At 33.5% G+C, this 27,500-nt stretch overlaps 1 protein-coding gene across 6 annotated transcripts in view; it reads right to left on the bottom strand.

Annotated features, from left to right (window-relative positions):
* LOC113119742 (focal adhesion kinase 1-like) overlaps positions 1 to 21,938 on the bottom strand; it is a 27,263-nt gene extending 5,325 nt beyond the window's left edge. The window contains exons 1-20 of one of the 6 annotated variants that reach the window (XM_026289373.1): positions 21,759 to 21,938; positions 21,507 to 21,537; positions 20,213 to 20,277; positions 16,086 to 16,103; positions 15,541 to 15,597; positions 14,270 to 14,293; positions 13,075 to 13,172; positions 12,092 to 12,176; positions 11,735 to 11,835; positions 11,541 to 11,656; positions 11,367 to 11,467; positions 11,113 to 11,202; positions 9,334 to 9,538; positions 8,142 to 8,253; positions 7,978 to 8,052; positions 6,515 to 6,625; positions 6,314 to 6,421; positions 2,462 to 2,524; positions 1,194 to 1,233; positions 106 to 200 (exon numbers count right to left, since the gene is read on the bottom strand). In XM_026289373.1, the coding sequence (XP_026145158.1) occupies positions 106 to 200; positions 1,194 to 1,233; positions 2,462 to 2,524; positions 6,314 to 6,421; positions 6,515 to 6,625; positions 7,978 to 8,052; positions 8,142 to 8,253; positions 9,334 to 9,538; positions 11,113 to 11,202; positions 11,367 to 11,467; positions 11,541 to 11,656; positions 11,735 to 11,835; positions 12,092 to 12,176; positions 13,075 to 13,172; positions 14,270 to 14,293; positions 15,541 to 15,597; positions 16,086 to 16,103; positions 20,213 to 20,277; positions 21,507 to 21,537; positions 21,759 to 21,834 (1,671 nt within the window). In that variant the 5' untranslated portion in view covers positions 21,835 to 21,938. The remainder of the gene's footprint in view (positions 1 to 105; positions 201 to 1,193; positions 1,234 to 2,461; positions 2,525 to 6,313; positions 6,422 to 6,514; positions 6,626 to 7,977; positions 8,053 to 8,141; positions 8,254 to 9,333; positions 9,539 to 11,112; positions 11,203 to 11,366; positions 11,468 to 11,540; positions 11,657 to 11,734; positions 11,836 to 12,091; positions 12,177 to 13,074; positions 13,173 to 14,269; positions 14,294 to 15,540; positions 15,598 to 16,085; positions 16,104 to 20,212; positions 20,278 to 21,506; positions 21,538 to 21,758) is intronic. The other 5 variants (XM_026289374.1, XM_026289376.1, XM_026289377.1 and 2 more) reach the window with 5 other exon arrangements.
* Between the last annotated feature and the right edge of the window lie 5,562 nt (positions 21,939 to 27,500).

Raw genomic sequence — 27,500 nt, 5'->3', positions numbered from 1 at the left:
CAACAGCCAATCAGCATGCTGCACACATCTCATCATTCACCTCTCAGAGACGCTCACACAACACCATGCCTGCTGAAGTTAGTCAGTTAGCCGAGTGTAAAGTACCTTGACCCCCTCGTTGTAGCTGTCTGCGGGGTTCAGGTTGGTCAGGTGACTCGGAGCGCCGGGACGCGGCGGCTTCTTCGGAGGAGCCACATGTTCTGATGGACACCAGAGGAATTAAAGGATTCTGTTAGAAAACTGTTCTGATTGGATGAAATGCTTCCAAAGCTGCTGAGAAATGCACACCATTCCATATTAATGACACAAACTGCAAACCTCTTTGGTATTATAATACGATCGACTTATACATACATACATACATACACACACACACACACATACATACATACATACATACATACATATTTATATATATATATATATATATATATATATATATATATATATATATATTAGTTAAAAGTCTTTAAATTCAAAAGTCATTAAATTAAATTAAATTAAATTAAATTAAATTAAATTAAATTAAATTAAATTAAATTAAATTAAATTAAATTAAATTAAATTAATGCATTTAGCAGACGCTTTTATCCAATTTTTACCTATCATAAAATCATAGTCTTAAAATAGTCTTTCTTACAGGGCAGTCTTATTTTTTATTTATACATTTATTTATTGTAAACAAATATCCATGTAATTTTAATCACTTTATTAAAGCTTGGTATATTTTATGAATCATCATGTTTATTTGTAGAAATTTCTTTAACCTCCTTAAATGATCATATATATATATATATATATATATATATATATATATTACAAAATAACATGTAACTAAAACTACATGCTAAAAATAATAAGAATTTAAATAATTACTAAAACTTGGTATTAAACTTATTAAACTGCTAAATTTCTATAATAAAATTCTAAGTTAGTTTAACAATAAAATTTCTAGCATTAAAAATTATAATTATATATTTTAGACTTTTTAACACCAGAAACTTCCAAAACATTTTAGTAACAATTTTTTTTTTTTTTTTTTTTTTTGAATATCACAACTTTCAAAATGATATTCCCAAGTTTTTCATCACCTGGTAAACTCCAGGTTCCAGAGACAGCAAAAAATCATTCATTGCTCAGTCACTATATAAGTTGTATTGAAAATGTGTGTTCATGACCGGCTGTGTTCGTACCTGCTTTACCCACGGGCTGATAAATGTGCTGCTTCCCCATCTGAAACAAAACACAATCACAATCACAAACCAGCGTTTAAAACAGCTCCTCCTCTGCTCTCTGCTTTTACAGCACACTGGGTTCACGCTGCCCACCGGGGCCCTGTGGAATTGTGGGTAGCTTGTGGGAAAGCCAGGCATATTTCAGGTTCTCAGAGACCAAATCCAAAAATGAGTCTGACCCTCGAGTCGCAGGATCTGCTGTAATTATGGCCTGCAAACGAGGCTGCTTTCTGAGGCTCTTATGACGCCTGTTTTTCACTCTTTACACATCAGAGAGGATGATCTGCCACAAAAAAACCCAACAATGTCCGTTAAACTGCCCCTCCCTGTGTGATGTCTCCTCTCAGGCTCTCAGATTCCTGTAGTTCAGCTCTAAATTAATTCCTGTCGCCGGTGTTTGGAGGATTCTGGCCGAGTGTGATCAGTTTTACTGGCTGTGACTCAGACAGGAAGTGAGAAACAGATTGTGTCCTCGCCGTGGCACTGTAAATCTCCCTCAGGGAAGAAACAAAACAAGCAGGGAATTATGGGAAGTCACTAGGGCTGCCCCCTAATAGTCGACTAACTGTTAGTTGACCAGAAGAGACTTTTTAAATTTTATAAGTTAGTTAATCGCAAAAAATGTATGAATAAATAAATCAATAAAAATGCACACATTGGTGGACTCTTTTATTTTTGCTCATACAGATAAGAGTAATACAAACAAGACTCAACGTTTATTTGTGTGCACTCAGAATAACAACAAAACATTGTGCTTTTGTAAAATAAAGAGAGCAAACAGGATGCGCTTTCTGCTGTCTCTGTCTCCATGAACTTAAGAAACTGAGAAACTCGGTGTATATTTGTCTTACAGACATGGAAAATATATATCTCAACAGAGAGCGAAATGTCAACTTTCAAATAAGCCAATTCAATTATTCTCAGATTTTGTAATCTGCATTAAAAGTGCAGACAAATGCATCCATGCGAAGATGCCGAGTCAGTGTCACCGACTCCATCTCTTAAACCGAGAACAAAGAAAGCACTAGTTTATCAATATATTATTTAAATGTTAATGCAATCTCCTTAATGTTTCTCCCTGATACATTCAGCATCATTACTTCTTCTGTGGCAAGCTTTATGGGTGTGCTTGAGAGTTTATAAGCTATGTAGGCAATTAAAGGCTCATTATTATAATTTAAATGGTTCATTAAATGAACGACTAAGTCGACCAGAAAAATGTTTACCGGGGCTTGGAGAGCGCTGTCCTCGCGGTCGATGCTGCCCCTCGAGTTCCTCGACTCCGGCTTCTGAACAAACACAAACCATCATTTAAATCAACAGATTCATGACTGAAATCATCCAGCATTACAAAGAAAAAGATTTGTTAAATATTTATGAGATCACCACATCACATGACTGATGAATTCCACTGACTTTTCCAGTCGTTTGTGATTACTGGATTAAAAATCAGCATTAAACAATATAAAAAAATGTGAAAGTATTTCAATTTAGAAAAGTAAAACAAAAAATTTATGGAGTGATTTCTAGTCACTAAAATATTTTACAAATATTAGATATTCTATATTTACTGAAGAGATTTCTGCAATTTAGTAATGAAAAATAATTCTCACAAAATTTTAATAATACAAACATAAAAATACATACATACTAAGAATAACTAGAACTAAGAATAATAATAAACACATTTTTTTTAAATATCTGTAATACTTATTTATAACTATATTTGATTGCTTTTAAATATTCCATTTAAAAATGAAATTTTTTTAAACGTTAAAAACGTTAATTTTTATTTTCACAGATTTTTTTTCATGATGTTAAGATTATCGCAATTTGCTAACTTTTTATAATAACAACAACAACGAACATTTTAATATTTATTTACCTGTAATATTTTATCAATATTTAGAGCTATTGTTTAAAATGTATACATCATATATATAATATAACATAACTTGCATATAATTTATTTTTATTTTAGAAATGTTCATAACTTTTTATATATTATATTAATTGCATGACTTTTCCAAGCTTGGAAATCACAAATGTAAAATGTCCCAAAATCTCACAGTAAAACTAGAATACACATGCATACTATTACTACTAATAAACAATTCATATTTATATATGTCTGTAAAATATTTTATAAACATTTAGACCTTTTTTTCTCTATATTTAAATATTTAATGTTTTAAAATGTAAAACTATTATTTATTTTTACTCTTTAATTCTAATTCATTAGCATGACTTCCAGGCTTGTAAATCACCATTTTAAAAATTCCTTAACATATCAACTTTCTGATCGGACAGATCTCAAGACTTCACAAACCACACACGAGGAGCAACAAGCCTCACAAACAAATAAAGCAGCGATTTCATGCACAACAACACATCTACAAAAGAGCTTCCCATCATCATCCCTCACTGAGCGAGTCTAGTTACCGTCTTCCCGAAACAGAACTTGAAGAGATGCATCCCGTGTGCTGAGCGTCCGAGGAGAGGAAAGAGCGAGCTGTGTGTGTTTCCATGAGAGATGTGAGTCTGGAGGACACTCAGAAGAGCCTCTCTCTCTCTCTCTCTCTCTCTCTCTCTGTGTGAATGGTTTTCCTCTCTCAGACTCCCTCTCCCTCTTTCCTCTCGGTCTGTCCTCTCTCTCTCTCTCTCTCTCTCTCTCTCTCTCCCACATCCCACGCTTTCCTTTCCTCCCGCTGGTTTTACACAAACAGAAGCGACTGAGCTCTCCTCTCACTCACACAGCACATACTGCTTGATAATAATAATAATAATAATATGCAGTATGCAAATGCGTATGCATGGAAAACCTAGACGAATGTCTGAATTTGCCAAGGATACAACTGCATGGAATACTGCATCCCACAATGCATTGCACTCGATTCGACTTTCCATTCCCAGAGCCGTGAATGAAGCCCAAGTGATATCGGTCACATTTTTACTTTAATCAGATGGCTAAAAATAAAAGACATTTAAATGCTAAACTTTTTTTTTTTTAAATTCAAAAGCACTAGATTTTATTTTGTTTAGTTTGATATTTTTTTTTGTTTATTGCTTTAAAGCTGCTTTGAAGTAATTTGTACCGTAAAAATGAAGATTATTAAAACCATTAAAAAAATAACTTTCATTACTTGAAATTAACTGAAATTAACTGAAAAATATATATATAATAGATTTATTAAATCTAATTAATTAAATTAATTAAATCTATTAATACAAACACTAAAAAGCTAGTAGCCAAGACAACATTTCTAATTTTATTTATTAAAAATAATAATACTATATATATATATATATATATATACATATATATATATATATATATATATAAGAAACAAATTAAAATAAATAATAAAAAACAATTACAAAAACTTTAACTGAAATTACAATTAAAATGGTAAATATAAAAACTACTTAAAATGTTGATTAAAAAGTGTAATATTTAATTGATACTAAAATAACACTGGTAAAAGGTGCCTTTATTACTAGACTACCTAAAACATGAAATGGCACGAAACTTAAACCATTTATTCATTAAACCCTACATATGTCGATGTGTACTGTTAGTGTGATACAGAATTAATCATGAGACTTCAGTCTAATTGCTCACTGTTGAACTAGGGTCAGTTAGTACACAGTAAAGCTGTAAAGTGCACTAGTCTTCTCTCCAGACACTCGGATTCTTTCCTTCTGAGAAAAGTATTTATTTATTCTTAATCACAGATTGACACGGACGGAGCAGATGCCAGTGAGAGATTTACGGCTGTCAGAACGGCTCCAAACACACAGGTTTCCACCGTTTCCCACAAACCTTCACTGCCAAACCAAACGATGCCTAATGACACGCGTCCTCAGCGGCCGCCCAACTTTCCACCGTCCAAGAGCGCTATCACAGCCAAACCTCTCCTGACTACTGTCCTCAAATCTGTACGTGTCAATTAAACGCCTCTCAGGGAACTCTTCTCATTCCCACTGAACTGAAGATGTGATGCCTAAGATATCATCAGCTCGAGAAACACAGGGCCCTAGAGAAACAGTTGATGGCCGTCTCTGGTTACAGGTGCGCACAGATTTACAGCTTTGTTTTCAGGACTGAATTTGGGAGATCAGGACGTCTTCACTCTGTTCAGTCTCTTTCTCTGAGTAACAACAACAACAGACACAAACCACCTACAAGCCAAAGCCAAAGAAAGTGTAGGAAGACAGAGACATTCCATCATTTTTTTATAGTAATTCTTTTTTTTTTTTTTTATAAATAATAATTAGTATGTACTATAAGATTATTGTATAATTTATTATATTATATTATATTAATGAATATATTAAAACATTAATAAGTTTAATATTATTATTATTATCATTTTTATTATAAACTACATAATTCCTAATGATGTAATATATATATATAAAAAACTAAAAATTAAGTATATAATATAAATATGATTTTTTATTTTATTTAAAACTTAATTTTTTACTTTCACTCTAGAAATGTCCATGACTTTTTACAATTATATTAATTTAATCTCCAGTTTAATCTTTAATGCTGGCTTGAGATCACATTTACAGGTTTTCACATATTATATGACTTCTACTAATGCTACTACTAATAATTATAACAATAAAAACATTTTAACCTTTTAGTAATAAAGTTTTGATATTTGTATATCTGTTATATTTTCAAAATATTAAAAAGTATATAAAAATATTATAATTAAATACATCTTGTATTATTATTATTATTATTTATTAAATACTTTACTTCTTATTTTTACTGTAGAGACTTGCATGACTTTTTAAGTAAATGAATCTGAATGGCTATTGCATGCATGAAAAATCACAGTTCACTTGTAATAATAACAATAATAATAATAATAATAATAATAATAATATGTGTAAATATTTAGAATAATTTTTTAATATTTGAATATTATATCAATATTTACGGGGGTTTTTTTTGCACAGTTTTTAGATTGAATTATTATCTTGCTTCCAGTCTGAGTTTAAATTGATCAGTCATCAGGAACTCAGATGTGTCAGAGAGAGACAGAGGGAAGTTGTGTGAGCACCAGGAAGCTCTCCTCCTGCTCCAGCCATCTCTGGTCCTCCTCCATCTGCTGCTGCTGTTTGATGAGCGTCTCCTCCATCAGGTGACTCCGCCCCAGAGCGCCCCCATCCTGACACACACACACACACACACACCAGCATGAGTCTGACCCCTGACCCTGAGCGGCGCTCATTCACACAGAGCGTCCCGTCTCCTGGCTCACCTCCATGTTTGGGGACCACACGGGCACCTCCTGTCTGTGATGGTTCCATGCTTCATGTGGGTCGAGGACAGACGCCTGCGGAGGGAGTCCTGCTCCGGGATATCCAGACCCCTTCACAGAAGACAACACATTTACATTTATTCATTTAGCACATGCTTTTATCCAAAGTGCCACAGTAAAATCTGTAAACAAGTAAATAAATAAACATTAGCTGCATTTTTTTAAATTCAATAAATCATACTGTAGCGATCAGTATTATTTATATACTATTTTTATTTAGTGTTTTTTTTAGGGTTTTTATATTTTAGGTTTGCATTTTCAAATTAAATGTTTAGTAATCTTGGTCATGCACTTTTACATTAAATGAAATGAAATTAAAATAAAATAAATAAAGTAAAGTAAATTAAATTAAATTTGTACCTGTCATGTGTTCCCGGGGAATCGAACCCCCAACCTTGATAACACAATGCTCTACCACTTGAGCCACAGCAACACTGTAAGATTAGCTTTTACTTTTATTTTTATATTTCTATTTGTTCAATTAATTTTTATTTTCAGTTAGTAATTTTAGTACTTTTATTCCATTTTAATATATTTTTTAATTTGATTATATTTAATCTTTGATTCCCTTTTATTTTTATATTTTCTGTTTTCATTTAATTTTTGGTAATTTTATTATTCACTTTGGTAATTTTTGTAATGTGCTTTTGCCATTATTTTGTAATATATTTTTAATTGGTTTTAATTTATTTAAATTTTAGTTGTTTTTTTTTATTGTGTACAACTTATTTCAGTATTTTATTTTATATATTTTTTTTCATTTGCAATTTATATGTATATTAAATAGATTTAGTTTTTCTACTTAATCTATTATTAAATAGATTTATAAAACTATTTTATTTATGTATTTATTTCTTTATTTTTTAATAAAAAACAAGTATTCGATGAAAACTAATTGAAATAAGTTTGTAATAAAAGATAAAAATAAAAGATAATCAAAGACAATTTATATGTATATTAAATAGATTTAGTTTTATTATTAAATATTAATTCAATACTGTACCATTTTATTTCCATTTCATGCTCATAAATGTTGCATTATGTTGTTATGTGTGCGGCTCCTTAATTAAAACTATAGAGAAAGTGGAAAACTGCTGGGAGATCTTACACTTTCTCTTTTGTTGACAACAGATTTATAAACAATTCTATTTACAAAGTTAAAAACATGCAACCCTTGAATTCTCATGAATCATACATCAGGTCAGAAAATACAGAAATCTGTACACAATACAATAGACTGCACGTGCATATAAAGCCATTGGCTGAAATAAGTAAATTAATATGCATACAAATATGAGTTGTGCAGTTGTACTTTCTTCATGATCTTGCATCTCAGCATTACGGCGTGCATCTATATTTTTTGATGTGTTGTTTTCTGCTGATGTGTGTGTAAGTGCTGTCACCTGGTAGTGATTGTGTTGAGGACTAGGGAAATATCCATCGCTGGATCGAGGACTCGGGTAACCAGGTCTGCTGGGCTGTGAGATCAAAACACACTCCGTCAGATCTGATCAGGGACAGAGCTCTTTCTGTCTCACACAGAGAGCAGATGTGATGGAGATCTGACCTTCGGAGGAGCCTCGTCTGAGCTGCCGGCGTCCCAGGACACGGTGACCTGTCTCCTCATCTCCATACGGAAACGCTCCTCCTGCTGGGCCTTCTCCTCGTCCAGGATAGTGCTGCAGAGACACAGAGAATCAGCAGAGAGCAGAGTCAGTGTGATGTGCGTTACACAAGTGAATGTTTGACCCGCTTCAAATCTCTTCCTGACAAAGATGGGATAATTTCTGAGGCCCAGGACAGAAAGTGAAAGCATACAACACACAGTAATGAAGGCTTCACCTGTGTATTTGAAAAGCAAAACTACTACATGAGCAGCACTTTCTGACCTTTATATTCAGCTGCTCACAGAATGAGCAAAAACTACAATGCCTACATTTACAATGTTAATATTAATTTTTATAATAAATGCATGTCTGCATCTTGAAAATCAAAAACTGCTGATATGCCAAAAAAAAGTCAAATATTACCTAATATACTGATGCCAAGTATAAAAAACAAAAAAAAACAATGTGTGTATATATTTAATTAAAAAAGAAAAATATTTATTATTTTATTATTTAATTAAAAAGGAAAAAAAATGTTTTATATATATATATATATATATATATATATATATATATATATATATATATATATATATATATATATATATATATATAATATTTTTCTTTTTCACAAAATAAGACTTTTCTAATTATATAAAATATATCTGCTTTAATGCACTTATCAAATCAAAAGAAGTAAAAAATGCCAAGTGTTTTGTTTTAAAGACAAAAAGAAGTATACAAAATACATAATTTAATTTACGAACTGCAAATGAAGGGTTAAAAATGTGCTAATGCTTTATAAACTTGACATAAACAAGTTTATGAATACTTTTTTTCTCTTTACAAAATCTGTTTTAAGTGATGATTTAGTTTATGTGATTAAGTGATAATTCAAGACATCTGCAGCTATCAAATGATAGAAGTTTAATGTGGTGCTATAGCAAAAAAGCCACTATTTTTGGAACTAGCAGCACAAAGCTAGCAGAATGTAGCTCAGTAAGTCTGATGCAGGAGAGTGAAGGCTGAATGTTTGTGTTGATGAAGTTCTGCCGGTGTGCTTGCGCCCTCTAGTGTCAGAACCAGAGTAAACTACACCAGCATCTGATCTTCTGCACAGACTCAGCTGATGTACGGTCATCTGAGACTGACCTGAGCTGCGTCTTGAGCTCGGTGAAGCGCGGCCGTTTGCTGGGGTCGTACGCCCAGCACTTGGTCATCAGACTGTAGAGGGTCGGAGGGCAGTTCTGGGGCATCGCTAACCTCTCGCCGTTCTCTATCCGCCCGATCACGTCGTTATTCTTCACACCCTGGAAGGGCTTGATGCCCAACATGAGGATCTCCCACATACACACACCTGAGAGAAATCTGCCTCAGTCATCACAAAGAAACTCAAATAAAATATACAACTCAACAATTATTACACAACAGTATAGTTTAATAAATTACATATTATATTTAGTTTATAAATATATCATATCATTAAGTCATATTATATTTAAATGTATATTTAGGTGCATATATATATATATATATATATATATATATATATATATATATATATATATATATATATATATATATATATATATATATATATATATACACACACACACACACACACACACAGTCACACACACACACACAGGTTTAATCTTCTGTACACTCTTCTGCTCATCAAGGCTGTATTTATTTGATCAAAAATACATTAAAAAAACTCAATCATGCAAAATGTTATTAGAATATCAAATAATGGTTTCTATTTTGATATCCTTTAAAATATAATTTATTTCTATGATCAAAGTTGAATTTGTATCAGCCATTACTCGTCTAAAGTGTCACATGATCCTTCAGAAATCATTCTAATATGATGATGTGTTATTAGAATTATCAATGTTGACAACAGTTGTGATGACAAATATATATATATTGGAAACTGCAATACTTTTTTTCAGGATTTTTTGATGGATAAAAAGTTAAAAAGAACAGCATTTATTCAATAAGAAGATATTTTGTAACAATATAAATCTTTGCTATCACTTCTTAACAATTTAACACATCCTTGCTGAATAACTTCCCATTTCTATCAAAAAAAAAAAAAAAAAAAAAGAAAAAAAAAAAAAGATAAAAATGTACTGACCAAAAACATTTGAACGGTAGTGTATATTATTAAAAAAGATTACTAATTTAAATAAATGCTCTTCTTTTTAACTTTTTATTTATCAAAGAATCCTGAAAAAAGTATCACAGGTTCTAACACAACTGTTTCAGCACTGATAATAAATCATCCAATCAGAATGATTTCTGAAGATCATGTGACACTGAAGACTGGAGGAATGATGCTGAAAATACAGCTGCACATCACAGGAATAAATTACAGTTTAATGTAGAATAAAATAGAAACACATTATTTTACATCCTAAAAATATTTCACAATATTACATTTTTTCCTGTATTTTTGATCAAATAAATGCAGCCTTTTTGTGAGAAGAAACTCCTGTAAAAAACATAAAAAATCGTTCAGATCCCAAACTTTTGAATGATAGTGTGTGATAGTATATATATATATATAGACACATTTGCAATATTCTGGTCAATCAACCTTGCTTTCTTAAGTCTGAGGAAGTTCGATTGATCAAATCACTGAGTATTAATTCATAAATTTATTACTTTAGTGATGATGCAAGTCTTAGTTCGGTGCAGGATTAATACAGAATGAGATTAAATGATTAAATTAAAAGAATGAGAAAATCTTATAATTAATCTTATAATCTTAACAAGAGTCAAATTGATCAAATTAATACTTTTAACAATAATGTAAAAAACTAAAACAGCATTAACAAGAGAAAGATGGTGTTAAGAAAGCATGGTGATAGTGATAGACTGTTTCAATGCAGCATGTAAAGAAATATTACTCTCTCAAGCTCTCACCGAACATCCAGACGTCGCTGGCCGAGGTGAACCGACGGAAGTTTATAGATTCAGGAGCCATCCATTTGATCGGAAGTTTTCCTTTAGAAGCTGGAAACACACACTAGTGTTCACACACACACTATAAACACTCAATCATGCCTTGACTCTCCACCAGAGGACGCTGTGTCCTTACTCTGCTAACATTTCTGACACGCTGACAAACTCAAGTGCACTTCACGCTGTATGGTGTTTGAAAGTGCAGTCTGACACACCTTTATAATAGGAGCAGTCCTCCATGTATCTGGAGAGACCGAAGTCACCGAGCTTCACACAGTCTGTGGAAGACACCAGCACGTTCCTGGCAGCGATGTCCCTGCACAAAACACACATTGACCTCAGGGCACCGCGAGCAGGAAACTGAGGAAAGACTGGAGCTCTTCAGTCACCTGTGCACGAAGCGTTTGCTCTCCAGGTACGCCAGCGCTGTGCTCAGCTGATAGGAGAACAGAATCAGCACGGACAGCTCCAGGTTGTACTTCCTTATTTGCAAGAACGACCTCAGCTAAAAAGAAGACGATTCCAGATGATTTCACAGAGTCTGAGATCTGCGCCAGTGTAAAGAATGAGAGCACCGTCTGACCTCTCCAAGCGTGCACAGCTCCATGATGATCCAGACGGGATTTTCAGTGATGATTCCGATCAACTTCACGATGTGCGGATGGTCGAACTGCCGCATCGTCACTGGCAATCAGAAAACCACAGATATTCTCACTGCATCACATGCACAACACGCTGATTCAATCAGACTAGGATGCATCATCATGTGTTCAGATGGAGCAGCTTAGGTCAAAATACTTGATACTAGGGGGAGCATTGCATTAGCAAGCGCAAGGTTGGGGGTTTGAATCCCGGGGAACACATGTTAGGAGAAAACTGTTAGCCTGAATGCAATGTAAGTCGCTTTGCATAAATGTATTTCTTTTCTTTATTTACTCACGAGCTTCCTGCAGGAACTTCTCACGCACGCTGTCTGAGGTGCAGTTCTTACACGTCTTGATGGCCACAGATAACGAAGGGTTCTCCTGTCAGGGACAGAACATGCAGCAAAAACTACCAGCATGAATTCAGGAAGATTACAAAATAAAAGCACGCTGTAGTAAAACCATACGCCCCAAAAAAACTGACATTTTAGTTCGTTTTAACAGCTTCAGAACACAGTACAGAACAGTAGGGAATAGGTTAAAAAAAATACATTTGGAACATCTTGAAAAAAAATTTAAAATGGTGAATATGAAACTTATTATAAATGTTATTATATTATATATTTACTATAATATTTTTTATATCAAATATACAGTTTAAATACAGTTTAAAAATATACAGTTTAAAAATTAAAATTTTTACAAATCATTTAATTGTTAACATTATTTAAAATGTACTTATTTGGATTTTTAAAAATAAATTGGTTGCCGATTTAGCCTGAATTAAGAGCTCAGTCTTACTAATAAACCTAGATATTATATAAATTATTTGATCCAAATATATAAATTTTTATTAAATATTTATTATATAAAAATGTATATTCCATATACAATGTATTACATAAATTTAACAAAAATATTTGCTTGATCAATAGAGAGCTAGTCTGGGACCAAATGATAGATTGTACTAACCAGTAATCACATATTATATCAACGTTTCTGTTTTATAAAATTTTCCAAAAATATATATTTAAAACATACTTCTTAGCTTGAACATTGTTAAGAACAGGGTTTTAAGGTTGAGCTAAATGAATGCAGTCAGATCTCCTCTACTGCTCGTGTTAGGTTCAGTTTATGCTAAATAATAGTTTTGTATCATTTTGAGTAGTTCTCACTCTAAAACATGGGATTCTGACATGAACTGATTTAGGAAGAGAACTGAAAGGACCACCGGTTTATTCAGTTTGTTTGATTCATATTTGTGTGGACTGTTGTTTACCGGACTCATGTAAACCCCTTGATGGACGTCACCAAACTGTCCCTCGCCGATACACCGTCCCAACTCGATTCTGTCCCGCTGGATCTCATAGTCCTGAGCTACAGATGAAAAACACAAGAAACCACGCGTCAACATCAGATGAACCAGCAAACACAAACACTGATCGTCCTGTCATGAACAAAGACGTAAGTCAGAGTGGATGCCAAGATGAATTGTGAACGAATGAAGATGAAGCTGCGAGGGACAGAAGAACGGTCTCTACATGACAAAAATTGACTATGTATGAATATACAGAAAACTTTACACATTGAGACGACACATTGTACAAACTGCACATGTATGCCAGGCTCATTTTCATTTATCTAAATCAATATTTAGTCCACTCTAACTAATGTACTGTACAAAACCTGTACAGTATCTTAAATAAGTCTTCAATAAAGTCCTGTGTTCTGTAGAAATTGTGATGTAACAAAATAAAAAAGGAAAAAAAAAACGTTTTATTGAGAAATAAATATTTTTTAACATTTCTTTACTTTGAATTTTTGAAAATCAAAGTAAAAAAATATCTTAGTAAAAACATATTGTTGAATATTACAGTAAAAAAATAAATCATAAAAATCATAGTGAATCCAAACTTTTAAAACCAACAACAACATAAAAAATACAGCATTTATTAAAAGATGGAAAAAATAACAATTTGTTTCTAAATGCAAACAAACAAACAAACACAAAACTATTTAAAAATATAAATGAGCAAAAAAACAAAACAAAATAAAAAAACAATAATAATCTATTGTTTGGCTACATATCAATGACTTCTGCAGGTTTTTTACTTAAAGTATTTAATGTCAAAAACATATAAATTGGATATTATTAATAGTTCTATAAATATGCATTATATTATAAAAAAAACTATCAAATAAAGATGCTTAATAATAATATTAAGGCTTAAAGATGCTGTACAGTGTGATTTGGATGTTAAAATACCTCTTTTATATCCATCAGCATCTATATTTTAGATCGTAGAAAACAATGGTAAACATGGGTTTGATTCCCATGAAATGCACAAAATTATTTTTTAGGAAAACCTGCGTTAGTCTGTGATATGAGGAGGAACCTGCTTCTAACACAAGCACACAGCAAAACTGAGACAGAGAAAGAGAAGGAGAAAAGAAAAACTGAAGGATGGTGTTACCTGTGTATGATCCAAAGCATTGGGCTGGTTGTTAAAGAGAAAAGTCAGAGATCGGCTTTTAGATCAGAATTAAAGCTCAGGATGAGAGAGAGAGAGAGAGAAACAGAGGGATGAGATGTGGAGAGCAGTGCACACAGACATGTCAAACAGAGCTGCTATAAAACATGAATTACACAAACTGATAACAATCCCTGGAATATCAGCAATAAATGATAAACACAAAAAGAACTTAATATTACAAAACTTATTACATGTTTTGCATCTCGCAAAAGCACAATAAAAATAATGTTTATAGTCCTCTGACGCCAAACATCTGCATTGTGATCATAAAATGTTTGCCTTTAAAAGACATTTAATACAGTGCCTGACTCATACAAACTACTTTTTTGTGTTCTTCAGGAGCTCGACACTCCAACATGTTTAACAACTAAATGTTCTAAGAATATGTTCCCATTAAATTATGAAACTGTTATTTCAGAATCTTCTCAGAATGTTCAAAATGTCAGTTTTAAAAAAGCTTTCAGTTTTAGAACTCTGGAAACGTTTTTAGAATGTTACTTTTGAAAGTTCCCTGAACATTCCGAAAGTGGCAACATTTAAAAAAATGGATACTAAAAGGCTTCAGTAAAAAGTTCCGTGAACTATAAACAATTTTTTAGTGCTAACGTTATGAGAATGTTAATGACTGGAAAAGAGCAGCATGAACATTCTGCTAAACATCTGCTTTTGTGTTGCTCTGCAAAAAACATGACCGTGAGTAAATAATGATAACAGTCAGTGTGTGTGTGTGTGTTGAGAATCTGTGATTGTGTGTAAAGTCACACACTCGTGAATGTTAGTGTGCAGTCGCTGACTCACACACACACTCACTAAATCAGGACACATCACGGACCTCCAGTGTGTTTATATAAAGCCAATGCAGATTCAACTCCAAACCCTAAAAGGAACCTAGCAATTTTAGAGATGATTAATACTTTATGAATCCTTTTAACTGTTAAGGACGTCCCCGAGGCAAAGCTCAATCCAAACACATACACCCAAATGAAACAAACGCTTTAAAGTGCGACACAAATTGAGTTTCCAGACAGAATACTCTGGAATGTCAGAGCTGGAATACTTTACATTTCGTTTGCCGCCACATCAACAAACCAAACGAGCCAGACAGTAGGAAAAGAAGCTCAGGAAACGGTGAGGATTTGGACAGAAGCATCTGGATCCCGGAAGACAGCAGTTACAGGCACTTAGAAGGCGGCACGAGCGAGGGTACTTACTAGAGGGCATGGTGTAGGTGTCCTCTTCATCTATGATCTCTGCATAGTCGTCTGTTTCTGCAGGGAGAGAGCAGCAGCAGTCAGTATATTAAACACACGTAACCTTCCACTACACAAACTAGAGCCGCTCAAGCAGCCAAGAATCTCCTCCATCAAGACTCTCACACACTCAAACTCAAGTGCACTTCTCTCTTTTAAACTCTCTGAACTCCATCCGAGTGACTGTCTGCCCGATCGACCAATCAGAGAGCAGCTCTGAGGCTGAGCTCCAGAAAGACAAGGGGAAGTGACTCTTTCGTCTTCACGCTAAACAGATTTCATTTTGGTTTTTTGGTAGAGGTCACTCTCTTCTCTAAATGATTGCACTTGTGAGGAATGCAGGGAGCAGAAGAGACTTCAAGTGCACTTAAAGTGAAGCACACTCACATTTACACACTAGAACTAAACTAGAACCTATGCACGGCTGACTAGATTCCAGTAACTTTCCAAACACACACAAGAGTTAGTTAAGAGGAAAGAAATGAAGACTGCAGGTCAAACATTACCATCTCCGCTTAGATCTTCTGCAGGTCCATGCAAAGAACAGAGAGGAGAAAGGTTAGTTCACCAGCAGACATGAAACACATGAATGTGAAGCGGTTAACTGCTTTATTGCTCCTCTCTGGCACTCATTAGTGTGGGTTATATTGGGTTAGACGTGCTGCAGGAATGTGTGGGATGAGATTCGATTGGGACGTGGACACACATCTGCCTGGATTGTTCTGCCATGGCTCCAATTCAGTGCGCTTCGCATGGAAAAATCTCTCATCTTATTTTGGGGCAGGTTTTTATGTTTAATGCAATTTGCCAAAAAAAAAAAAAACTGGGTAAGTCTCACAAAAAACTGTCATCGGCATTTCATCGCTAACACAAACACAAAACATATTTTGCACAAGGAAAATGAAGGCTACTGCTTTCAAATGTATCAAATCTGCTGCACTTTAATTTTAAATATTTATTTCCCCTCATTATAATAAAAAACTATATATATACACTAGTGCTGTCAAATGATTAATCGCAATTAATCACATCCAAAAAAAAGTTTTTGTTTATGTAATATATGTGTACTGTGTATATTTATTATGTATATTTAAATATACACACACATACAGAATATATTTTGAAAATATTAACATGCATTTACATTTATATATTTATATGTAAATAATATATACTGTATACAGTACAGACCAAAAGTTTGGAAACATTACTATTTTTAATGTTTTGAAAGAAGTTTCTTCTGCTCATCAAGCCTGCATTTATTTGATCAAAAATACAGAAAAAGATGTAATATTGTAATATATTATTACAATTTAAAATAATTGTTTTTAATTTTATTATACTTTAAATTATAATTTATTTCTGTGATACAAAGCTGAATTTTTAGGATCATTATCACATGATCCTTTAGAAATCATTTTAATATGATGATTCATTATCAAAGTTGGTGACCGTTCTGCTGCTTAATGTTTTTTCAGAACGTGATACTTTTTTAGGATACTTTGATGAATAAAAAAAAATTAAAAAAAGAAGCTACATTTCTAAAATATAAATATTTTGTAATAACAATATACACCACTGGTCAGTAATTTGGGGTCAGTCATTTTTTTTGGAGTAATTTTTCTGGAGTAATGATGCTGAAAATTCACCTTTGCATCACAGGAATAATTTTTATTTTTTAAGTATATTCAAATAGAAAACTATTATTTTAATTGTAATAATATTTTACAATATTACAGTTTTTTCTGTATTTTTGATCAAATAAATGCAGGCTTGATGAGCAGAAGAAACTTCCTTCAAAAACATAAAAAAGAGTAATGTTTCCAAACTTTTGGTCTGTACTGTATATATATATATATATATATATATATATATATATATATATATATATATATATATATATATATATATATATATGTATATATGTATATATATACATATATACATATATACATATAAATATATATATGTATATATATATATTAGTGCTGTCAAAATTAGCGCGTTAACGCATTCGATTAATTTGAAATATTTAACGCGTAAAAAAAAAATAACGCAATTAACGCGGTTGCAGTTTTTTTTATTTCCAGTTGTGGCCTATGTGTGTTCAACGTGCAAATAAATATGGATAAGACCAAGGAAGGACTTTTAGACGGAAAGTTTCAGTATAAAACTCTGCCGGATTACTCTTCAGTCTGCCACAAGAAACATTACTCTTCATTTAGTCTGCCACAAGAAACAGCGACATTAAAATCATGAACTCAAATGTCAATCAGACCTTTCTGTAACGCTAACGTTAATAAGCTTAAACGAAAATAACGAAATAATTGTGTAGCGGAGTATTTTTTGTACACAGTGCCGCGAACTGTCAATCACTCCTGTGCGCGTGCATCACTGTCCTCCTCAGCTGCAGCAACTTGCGCTTTCTCTCTTCATCAAGCTTTAAAACAAAAGGGGACAAAAGGATCATATTGTCTTTGTGCATAGGCTATAGATTAATTAGATAAATTAGATAAATATCTAAATTTGTGCCTTGCCGTCTACGGTATTTTTTTAGAACTTAGAAAAAAGATGCTGCAGCCAATGAACAGCCAGCGGGGGCTGCAAGACGACTCAACCTCCGCAGACAGTTTTTAATGTTTATCAGACAATAAATACTCAAGATTTTGCTTTAGTATAACTCACAACGAGTTTCACACACCTTCTCCGGCCACGTTGAGTTGTTGACACTTAACAGTGGGAAAAGCGACACATGCGCTATTCACTTGTGTAACTTAAGGGTGAATGGGTAATGTAGTTTCTGCTCTGGGTGGGATGAATTAGGAAGCTTGCATTGTGAAGGGCGCTTTGAAAATCGGCAGTGCAGGTAAAAGATTAAAACCTCTATTAAAACAGATGTCCAAATGAGCGTACCGGTACGCTACAAGCACGTTCTGGGCGCACGGAGAGGTGGCGGTACGCTCAAGAGCTATATTTGGAAGTGGCGGTACTGAGTACCTGTGCATACAGGCCCACTTAAAGCACTGGCAATGACTATACTTTGGATTTTTTTTTTTGCAGTCCACTTAGAATTCAACATGGAAATCATTTTTGTTTTTTATTGGCATTGATTGTTTTGAAATTCAAATGGTACTTACATGCTTGTGTTTTTATTTCTGTAATAAATATGGCTTTCAAGCCAACAGTTAATTTGGAGGATATTGATGGTTTATTGCAGGTATGTTGTTTACATGAGAAAATCTGTGTTACAAGTTAAACAAAAATTCCAATAAACAATCATATTTTGAATTTAAATAGTTTCTTTGTCTTGAGTTTACATTAATTATTTACATTTTACATTTACATATCCAAAAAGTTTCAGTCTTTTAATTGCGATTAATCGCGATTAATCGCGATTAATTTTTAAAAAATTGTGTGATTAATTAGTTAATTTTTTTTAATCGATTGACAGCACTAATATATATATATATATATATATATATATATATATATATATATATATATATATATATATATATATATGTATATAAAATGCAATATTATACACATAATTAAATACATGTAACCACAAAAAATATTTCAAAGAATGTGATTTGACTGATCAAGGAGGCAGAATCACATCCACACTTCTAGTTAGAGATGAAAACAGATCTGAGAATGGATCTCAGCACTTCTGATACACCTGTGACTCTGTGAGAAACAGATGATACTACAGGACATGTGGAGAGCAGGTGAGGGTCAGTGTTAAACACACACACAGGAACAGCATGTACCCTTGGGAGGAGAATCATGGGAACAGAGGACAAACGGAAGGAGAAAGCGCCGAGCTTTAGCAGCTTTGGTGGGCGCCTGAACCACAGAGTCTTCAGAAAGAGAGTGAAGCAAAGCGAGAGAACATGGCAGGACGAATGGAGATGCAATAAACATATTTATCATCCAGATCCGTGAACAACACTTCAGGCTGACAAACCACATACGATCTGCTCACTTCACACCAGTAATTTTTGTATTATTTTAGCACTTGATTTACTTTAAGACTTCTGCAAATCAGATACCATTACAAAAACACGCCAAGAAAGTGCAATATCCCCAAAAAGAGCATGTTGGCACTAAATAGTATGAGAATACACTTCAAAAAGTGGTTTTAGATTTAGATTCTGCTGAAAATCTCCAGCGTAAACGGTTTCTAATCAGAAGAGACGTTGATGAGCATCTGAAACACAGCTGACGGTGAGCTTTAAATGTGTGCAGATGTTGCAGAAACCAGACCAACATCTAGAAGACATCAGAGATACGCTGGAAAAGATGACGTGAAACTGCGTTTGACTGCAATATTTCCGACTCAAACAAACATTCAGATTCTTTCTTTGTTTTAATCCATAAGGAATATGAATTATAGTGTGAAGTTTCAAGCTCTGATATTATTATTACTAATGTCTGCTCAGGGACTGTTGGTCATACTCAGGGTTCGAGAACTGAACAAAGCTCTAACATCAAGTATTCAACTTTAAATGTAATAGTATGTATGCAGTCTGTTTATGCTGTAAACTAAACTGGTGAGCTTTGGGAAATTAAGCATCATCCTCTTCTGATGTGAACTGCTTTACTAAAGCTGATGTGAGAGGGGTCTTACCTGAAACAGAGATGGTCCGAACTCCTGGCCGGACCCCCTCCAGCCGCTTCTCACTGTTGGCCAGTCTGTGGAGAAATGACTTCAGTAACGAACTAAACGCTGATGCACATAAGACATATTTATCCAGTAGCTCACGTGAACATGAGAACTTCTGGATGTGTGTGTTTATCTGGCACCTGGTGCAAATATGCAAGCTGATATAATTATCAAAATTATATTAAAAAGTGTTTTTCATGTACTAAATGCAACATGTGGAATCAAAAACTCTTCAGTTTAGACCTCAATTAGAAGTTGACAATGCAATATTTTATAATATAAGCCATGAAAATAAATTCATAAAATGTTGAAATAATAAATATAATTATATAAATATTATGCAGTATTATATACTACATGTTATATTCTAAAATGTTAAAATGTTTCTAATTACTAATTTTAAACATAATTTATAATTAAACATCATTTAAAAAATAAAAAAGTTTAGTGTTTTTTTTAGCTACATTATTATTTATTAATGTCATATAATAATATACTTTTTTTCTCTCCACAGTTTGATGTTAAATTACTCTAATGGTGCTTTTTAGGAAAGTTCATGGGCACCAAATAAAAAAATTAAATAAAAAGAATTTTAAAATACTCAACTGTTATAAAAAGAAATGCTATAATATAAATACATATATATATATATATATTATATATATATATATATATATATATATATATATATATATATATATATATATATATATATATATATATATATATATATATATATATATATACATTTGTTTTTATTTTTAATGTTAAATTAGTCTAATAACATTCTTTAGGTAACTTCCTAAAGTTACTGGTAAAAAATACCAGTAAAATAAAATAAATATGATTATTATATGAAATTATTAAAATATTATATACCGGTATTTATATATATATATATATATATATATATATATATATATATATATATATATATATATATATATATATATATATATATATATATATTATAAGTGTTTCATACATTAATATATCTGTTTTCCTTTAGATTTTTGATGTTAAATTAGTCTAATGATGCAAACATTTTAGCTGAACTTCAAGGACAAAAAAAATCTAATAAATAAATAAAATAAAGCCATCACCAACAGAATGATCACAGATATACAGTGAGCGTTTGATATATCCCCAGCTCTAGTTTTGACCAGTTTTGGAAGTGTTTAAGTGTTAATGAATCTGGCGTCTGACGTGAGTTTATTAAACAGCTCATGAACGACAGGGAAGTGGATTTATGACTCACTTTGGAATGGATGGAAGAGCTCTTTCCCCCTCTGTAGGAGAGAAAAACACACAGCTTCAGCTCGTGAATCAAAACAGGAGAACACCAAGAGCTGCATTTCAGACTTCACTACGAGTGGTATGTCTTTCTGTTTGTGTCTTGCTGAGACTAACAGCTGTGCTGCTTCATTCTGGGATTGTCTACTCGATGCGTCTCGTTCACGCCTCCAGAGTAACAAACATCCCACAATGCAGCAGCGTGAGGCAGACGTACCTTTGTGCGCTCGGACGATGAAGGACGTGCTGACGCCGCTGAGCAGGCGACAGTATCCATCGATGAGGTCAGCCATGTTCTCAGCCACGGCGAGGGACGGCGTGCTGATCGTGAGAGGCTACGAGAAACAAACCAGACTCACAATGAGCCATTATCAGTGACAGCAGCTTCACCACACACACACACACACACCACACACACACACACACACACACCACACAGACACACACACACACACACACACACACAAACACAGACACACACACACAGACACACACAGACACACACACGCACGCACACACACAAACACACACACACACACACACAGACACAGACACACACACAGACACAGACACACACACGCACACACACACACACACAGACACAGACACAGACACAGACACACACACACACACGCACACACACACACACACACAGACACAGACACACACACACACACACACACACACAGACACGCACGCGCACACACACACACACACAGACACACACAGACGCACACAGACACACACACGCACGCACCACACACAAACACACACACACACACACTCAACAGTGCTTCCTTACTCCAGCTGTGATTATGCTGTCTGGATTGAATGTGATGAGATCAAAATAAAACAAACACACAATGACAGTCATTATAGTCTAGTCTGAGTCCCAAACAGCTGGATCAAAAAGACTCATGATCTCACAAGTTAACGATTTCATTTTTTTTAGTATTGTGGAAATGCTATTTTAATATTCAGCGATATTTAGAACTAGCTTTCTAGTTCTATAATTTTTTTTACATTTTATTTGTAATTTTAGTTAAATAATAATACAAAATTTAATATATTTTTTTCTATTTAGGCTTTATTTTTACTTCAGTCTTAGTTTTAGTCATTTAAATACTTAAATTGTATTGTAGGTAGTTGTCATGGCAAGAGTGCAAATATTTTTTCATCAGTTCATTATTTATTTATTTTAATAATTTATTTATTAATATTAAGTTGATATATAATATATATAATATATATATATATATTATATTGTCATTTTAATTTAGATTCAAGTAATTTTGTCTGTTTTATTAGCTTTTTTGTAATATTTCTGTTTAAGCTTGAATTTATTTTAATTTCTGTTTTAGCTTTTTTTATTTTGGTACTTAAGTTTTTTTTGAAGTTAGCAAGACCTCATTTATTTTTTTTCTAATAATTTTAATTTAGTAAGTTTTGTTTATTTTTTCAGTTATTATAGTTATCAAACGGTCTAATCTATATTTATATTTTAGCTATATTCAATAACCCAATTTCTTCTTTTTTTTTCAGTTTAACAGTTTCAGTCAACAATGCACTGCTGGGTTTCCATCTGTCTAAGGGAATCCACCACAGCGTCTAGAGCTGGATAAAAATGGTGCCTAAAAGACAGACAATAAAGCCCCAAAATAACAATGATGGAGTGAAACTAGAGCGCCTCCGAGTCACACATCTCAAGATCCAACCACTGCTCAGCTGCAGTCCAGAGAAGCAGCTTTAACCTCAGCGGCTCCCTGCCACGATCCAGCTTGGTTAGGACACCCTTCCTCTCCTTCCCCCACGCAGGAGTAATGGGATGCTCTGCACCTGCGTGAAGTTAGCCAGATGTGTCGGCTGAAAAGAGAACAGCACGCATTACATCATGAAGGAAATTCCTCCTATCAACTTGCAAAAAATCAGCCAATCAGAACATATGCTGTTTATTTTTACTTAGGATTTTGGACCAATGAGAGTTCTCTGTGGCGGAGCTAGTCATGAATGGAACCAAACAGCTGAGCAAAACAACTAGGGTTAAAGTAAAATAGATGCTTGTTGCTATGGTGATGTCAGTATGTGTTACCGTGGAGCCCTTGTCTGTCAGGTAACTGATTCCCTCCTCTGGACCGATAGCGAGATCCACTGATATGACCCAACTCGACTGAGAGAGAGAGAGAGGGAGAGAGTGAGAGTGTGAGAGAGTGAGAAACAAGAAAGAGAGAGTGAGAGAGAGTGAGAGAGTGTGAGAGTGAGAGAGAGAGAGATAATGAGAGTGTGAGAGAGAGAGAGAGTGAGTGAGTGAGTGAGTGAGTGAGTGAGTGAGTGAGATAGTGAGAGAGTGTGAGAAGAGAGTGTGTGAGAGAGTGAGAGAATGAGAGAGAGAGAGAGTGAGTGAGAGAGTGTGACAGAGTGAGAGAGAGTTGAGAGAGTGAGTGAGAGAGAGTATGAGAGAGAGTGAGAGAGAGCGAGTGTGTGTGAGAGAGAGAGAGTGAGTGAGAGTGAGAGAGTGTGTTGAGAGGGTGAGAGAATGAGAGAGAGAGAGTGAGAGAGAGTGGTGACAGAGTGAGAGAGAGTTGAGAGAGTGAGTGAGAGAGAGTATGAAGAGAGTAGAGAGAGAAGTGAGAGAGAGAGATGAGAGAGAGTGAGAGAAGTGGAAGGAGCGAGTGTCACTGGGTGTGAGAGAGAGAGAGATGGAGAGAGAGAGAGAGTGAGTGAGAGAGCAGAGAGAGAGTGAGTGAGAGTGAGATGAGAGTGTGTGAGAGAGTGAGAGAATGAGAGAGAGAGAGATGTGAGTGAGAGGAGTGTGACAGAGTGAGAGAGAGGTTGAGAGAGTGTGAGGAGGAGTGAGGAAGGAGGAGAGCTGAGAGAGAGCAGCGAGTGTGTGAGGAGAGAGAGTAGTGAGAGAGTGTGAGAGGACGAGAGAGAGGTGTGTGAGAGAGTGAGAGAATGGAGAGGGAGAGTGAGAGAATGAGAGAGAGAGAGAGAGAGTGAGAGAGTGTGACAGAGTGTCCCGAGAGATGAGAGAGAGAGAGAGTGTGTGAGAGAGTGTGAGTGAGAGAGAGTGAGTGAGAGTGGAGAGTGTGAGAGGTGAGTGAGAGAGAGGCGAGAGAGAGAGACAGAGAGAGCGAGAGAGAGATGAGTGTCAATAACTGACTTCAGATCAAATCAGAAAAAAATAAATCATTAAAGGATACAGGGCGTTAAAGAATCAACACAGAGTAATTACTAATTTTAGAAAAGCTCATCATTCAAAATCAAGAATATTGCTTTCATATACCACCAAGATTTCTCAGATTCCAGATTTTCAAATAGTTGTATCTCATCCAAATACTGTCCTCCTAATACGCCATATATGATTGTACAAGATAATTAATCAGCTTTCAGATGCCGTAGAAATCTCAATTTAAAAAAAATGACACTTAAGACAGGTCACCTGTTTTCACTAAAAGAACTGACCCCAACTTCGTGAACAGCAGCATATAGTGTGAAGTATAATGAAAAACACAGTTGATGACGGGTAAGGAGTATTTGGTGTCAGCTGATGTGACTCCTGATCGAGCAGCAGGGGCAGTGAAGTCCAGAGACCGGACGTACCCCAGAGCACAGCCGAAGCACTCTTTTGTCGAATCTGTAGACGGGCGCCAGGATCTCGAAGAACTTGTGTATGCTCTGCTCCTCGTTCAGGTTGGCGAACTGCTTGAACGTTTTGCTGGATCTGTTTCCTCAGCGTTTTGGCCTGAAGCACAGAGAGAAAGAGCAGCGTTACACTTCACACACTGATTAACAACCGTGAACTCCCACAGCAGCAATACTAGAATAACATCATATTGAACTACAGCTCTTGTGCCTGCCTATAAAGATCACTATTTTACTTCACTATATTAACTAGTATTTAATTATTTGTGTGTGTGTGTGTACTGCACTTTTTACAGTTCACATCTGTGTATTATGGCTAATCAAAATAAATAAAAAATTTAAAATGTTCATTACTTGAAATAAAATGAAATATGAACTGAGATAAAATAAAATGACAAAAAAAGAAAAAGGATTTCTGACTTTTATAAAGTTTAGCAATATAATGTACTTAAAAAAAAAAAACTAATAAAAGTATATATTAAAAAAAAATTACATATGAGGGTTATTATAGTTAAATAAATCTAAAACCATTAAAATATTTTCATTATTTGAAATAAAAATACATTAAATTAAACAAAATAGTATATATAGAAACTCAACATATTTTGTCAGCCAGTTGCCAAATACATATTTCTCACTTTTATTTAATACTAAAAATGAATGTATATGATAAATATATTATATATATATATATAATATAATATAAATATATATATATATAGATAGACGTATTCAAAAATATAGAAAACTATAGTTAAAACTCAATGATAAAATTACAGAATCATTGATGTTAATATTTTATAATACATTAATAGTATTGTCATGCCTAATAGTTATTAGAGATTCATAAATTATGAATAAACTAGATAATAACATGTTCTGATAAATCAGTTATGCATCAGATGTTCAAGCAGTCTGTGCAAGTGCAAAAATGAGTAAAAGCAGAAATAATAGTGATGCAAATACAAAACATTATGATGAAGTATTGATCACAGAACTTAATAATCCAGAATCTAGTCGGTAATTAGAGCTGACAGGTTCATCACAACATCAAATACAGCTGTCAATCAAATACGACGCGCTAGATTGATCAATCTCTGTCAGCTTTCTCTCTCTCTCTCCTCAAAACACACAAACCTGCACACTGCTGATGGATGGGACCAGCACTGAAAGGCATTCTGGGAAAACTAACAGCATTCCAGACACAGATACACACTGATCATATCAAACATGTGCGCGGTCATTTCAGACGGACCGCCCATCCTTCCTGACAGGAAGTGCAGACCGTATCTGAGCTTAAATCTGCTGAGGAATCATGGGAAGGGTCTAATGGACCAAACCAGAGGGAAACAGAGACTCTGATGTGTCTCTTCTTTCCTTTGGTATAAAATACCACTTTAAACCTAGTAATACTATTAATACTAAATATGCTAATAAAGACAAAAATGTATTTTACATTTTTATATACAGCTCCTTTTTAATTTCACAATTCTTTTGTAGCTTTGCTAGTTGCTTTTGTAATTTTTTATTAATTTTTAAAATTATTTATAAATATGTTTTAATTTTATAAATATATATATTTTATTTTCATTTTAATTAAATGTTTGTAATTTTCTTATGTGCTTTTATTTATTTTGTTTAGTTAAATTCATTTGTATTTTTCTGTATAGTTTTTTAAATATATAATTATATTGTAATTGTTAAAAAACAATTTTATTTAAAATAAATATGAGCAAAGACATCAAGAAAAGATTATGAAAATAAAATAAAAATATAATAAAAGATGATAAAGATAAAAAATGTAAACAATTTAAAACAACAATAAATTATTAAATAAATAAACTATGGCATAGCCAACTCCTACTGTCTTTTAATGAATAACAATTAAAAAAAAATATATAATAATTTTGAATATTAATCTCTGTCATCTATTATCTATTCAGTTTTTCTTTATTGATTTAATGGAATATATCTGCCATCATTTTTGTCCCATAATGTCATTTACAAATCAGTACATTAGAATGATTTCTGAAGATCATGTGACACTGAGGACTCCAGTAATGATGCTGAAAATAAATAAATAAAATAAATTACATTTGAACAGAAATTCACTTAGAAACCAGTTATTTAAAATTGTAAAAATATTTCACTGTTTTTACAGTATTTTTGCATAAATAAATCCAGCCTTGGTGAACAGAAGAGACTTCTTACACTTCCACTGCATGGAAAACAGTAGCTCATCAAAATGTTTCCTTTCATGCACCCGCCAAAAGAATTATGCAAGTTTTGAATGAACTGAAGGATTTCCATGTTTGTG

This window comes from Carassius auratus, chromosome 19 (genome assembly GCF_003368295.1).
Source record: "Carassius auratus strain Wakin chromosome 19, ASM336829v1, whole genome shotgun sequence".
NCBI lineage: Eukaryota > Metazoa > Chordata > Actinopteri > Cypriniformes > Cyprinidae > Carassius > Carassius auratus.
The sequence above is the reverse complement of the archived record's forward strand: the minus strand, read 5'-3'. Positions and strand labels throughout refer to the sequence as shown.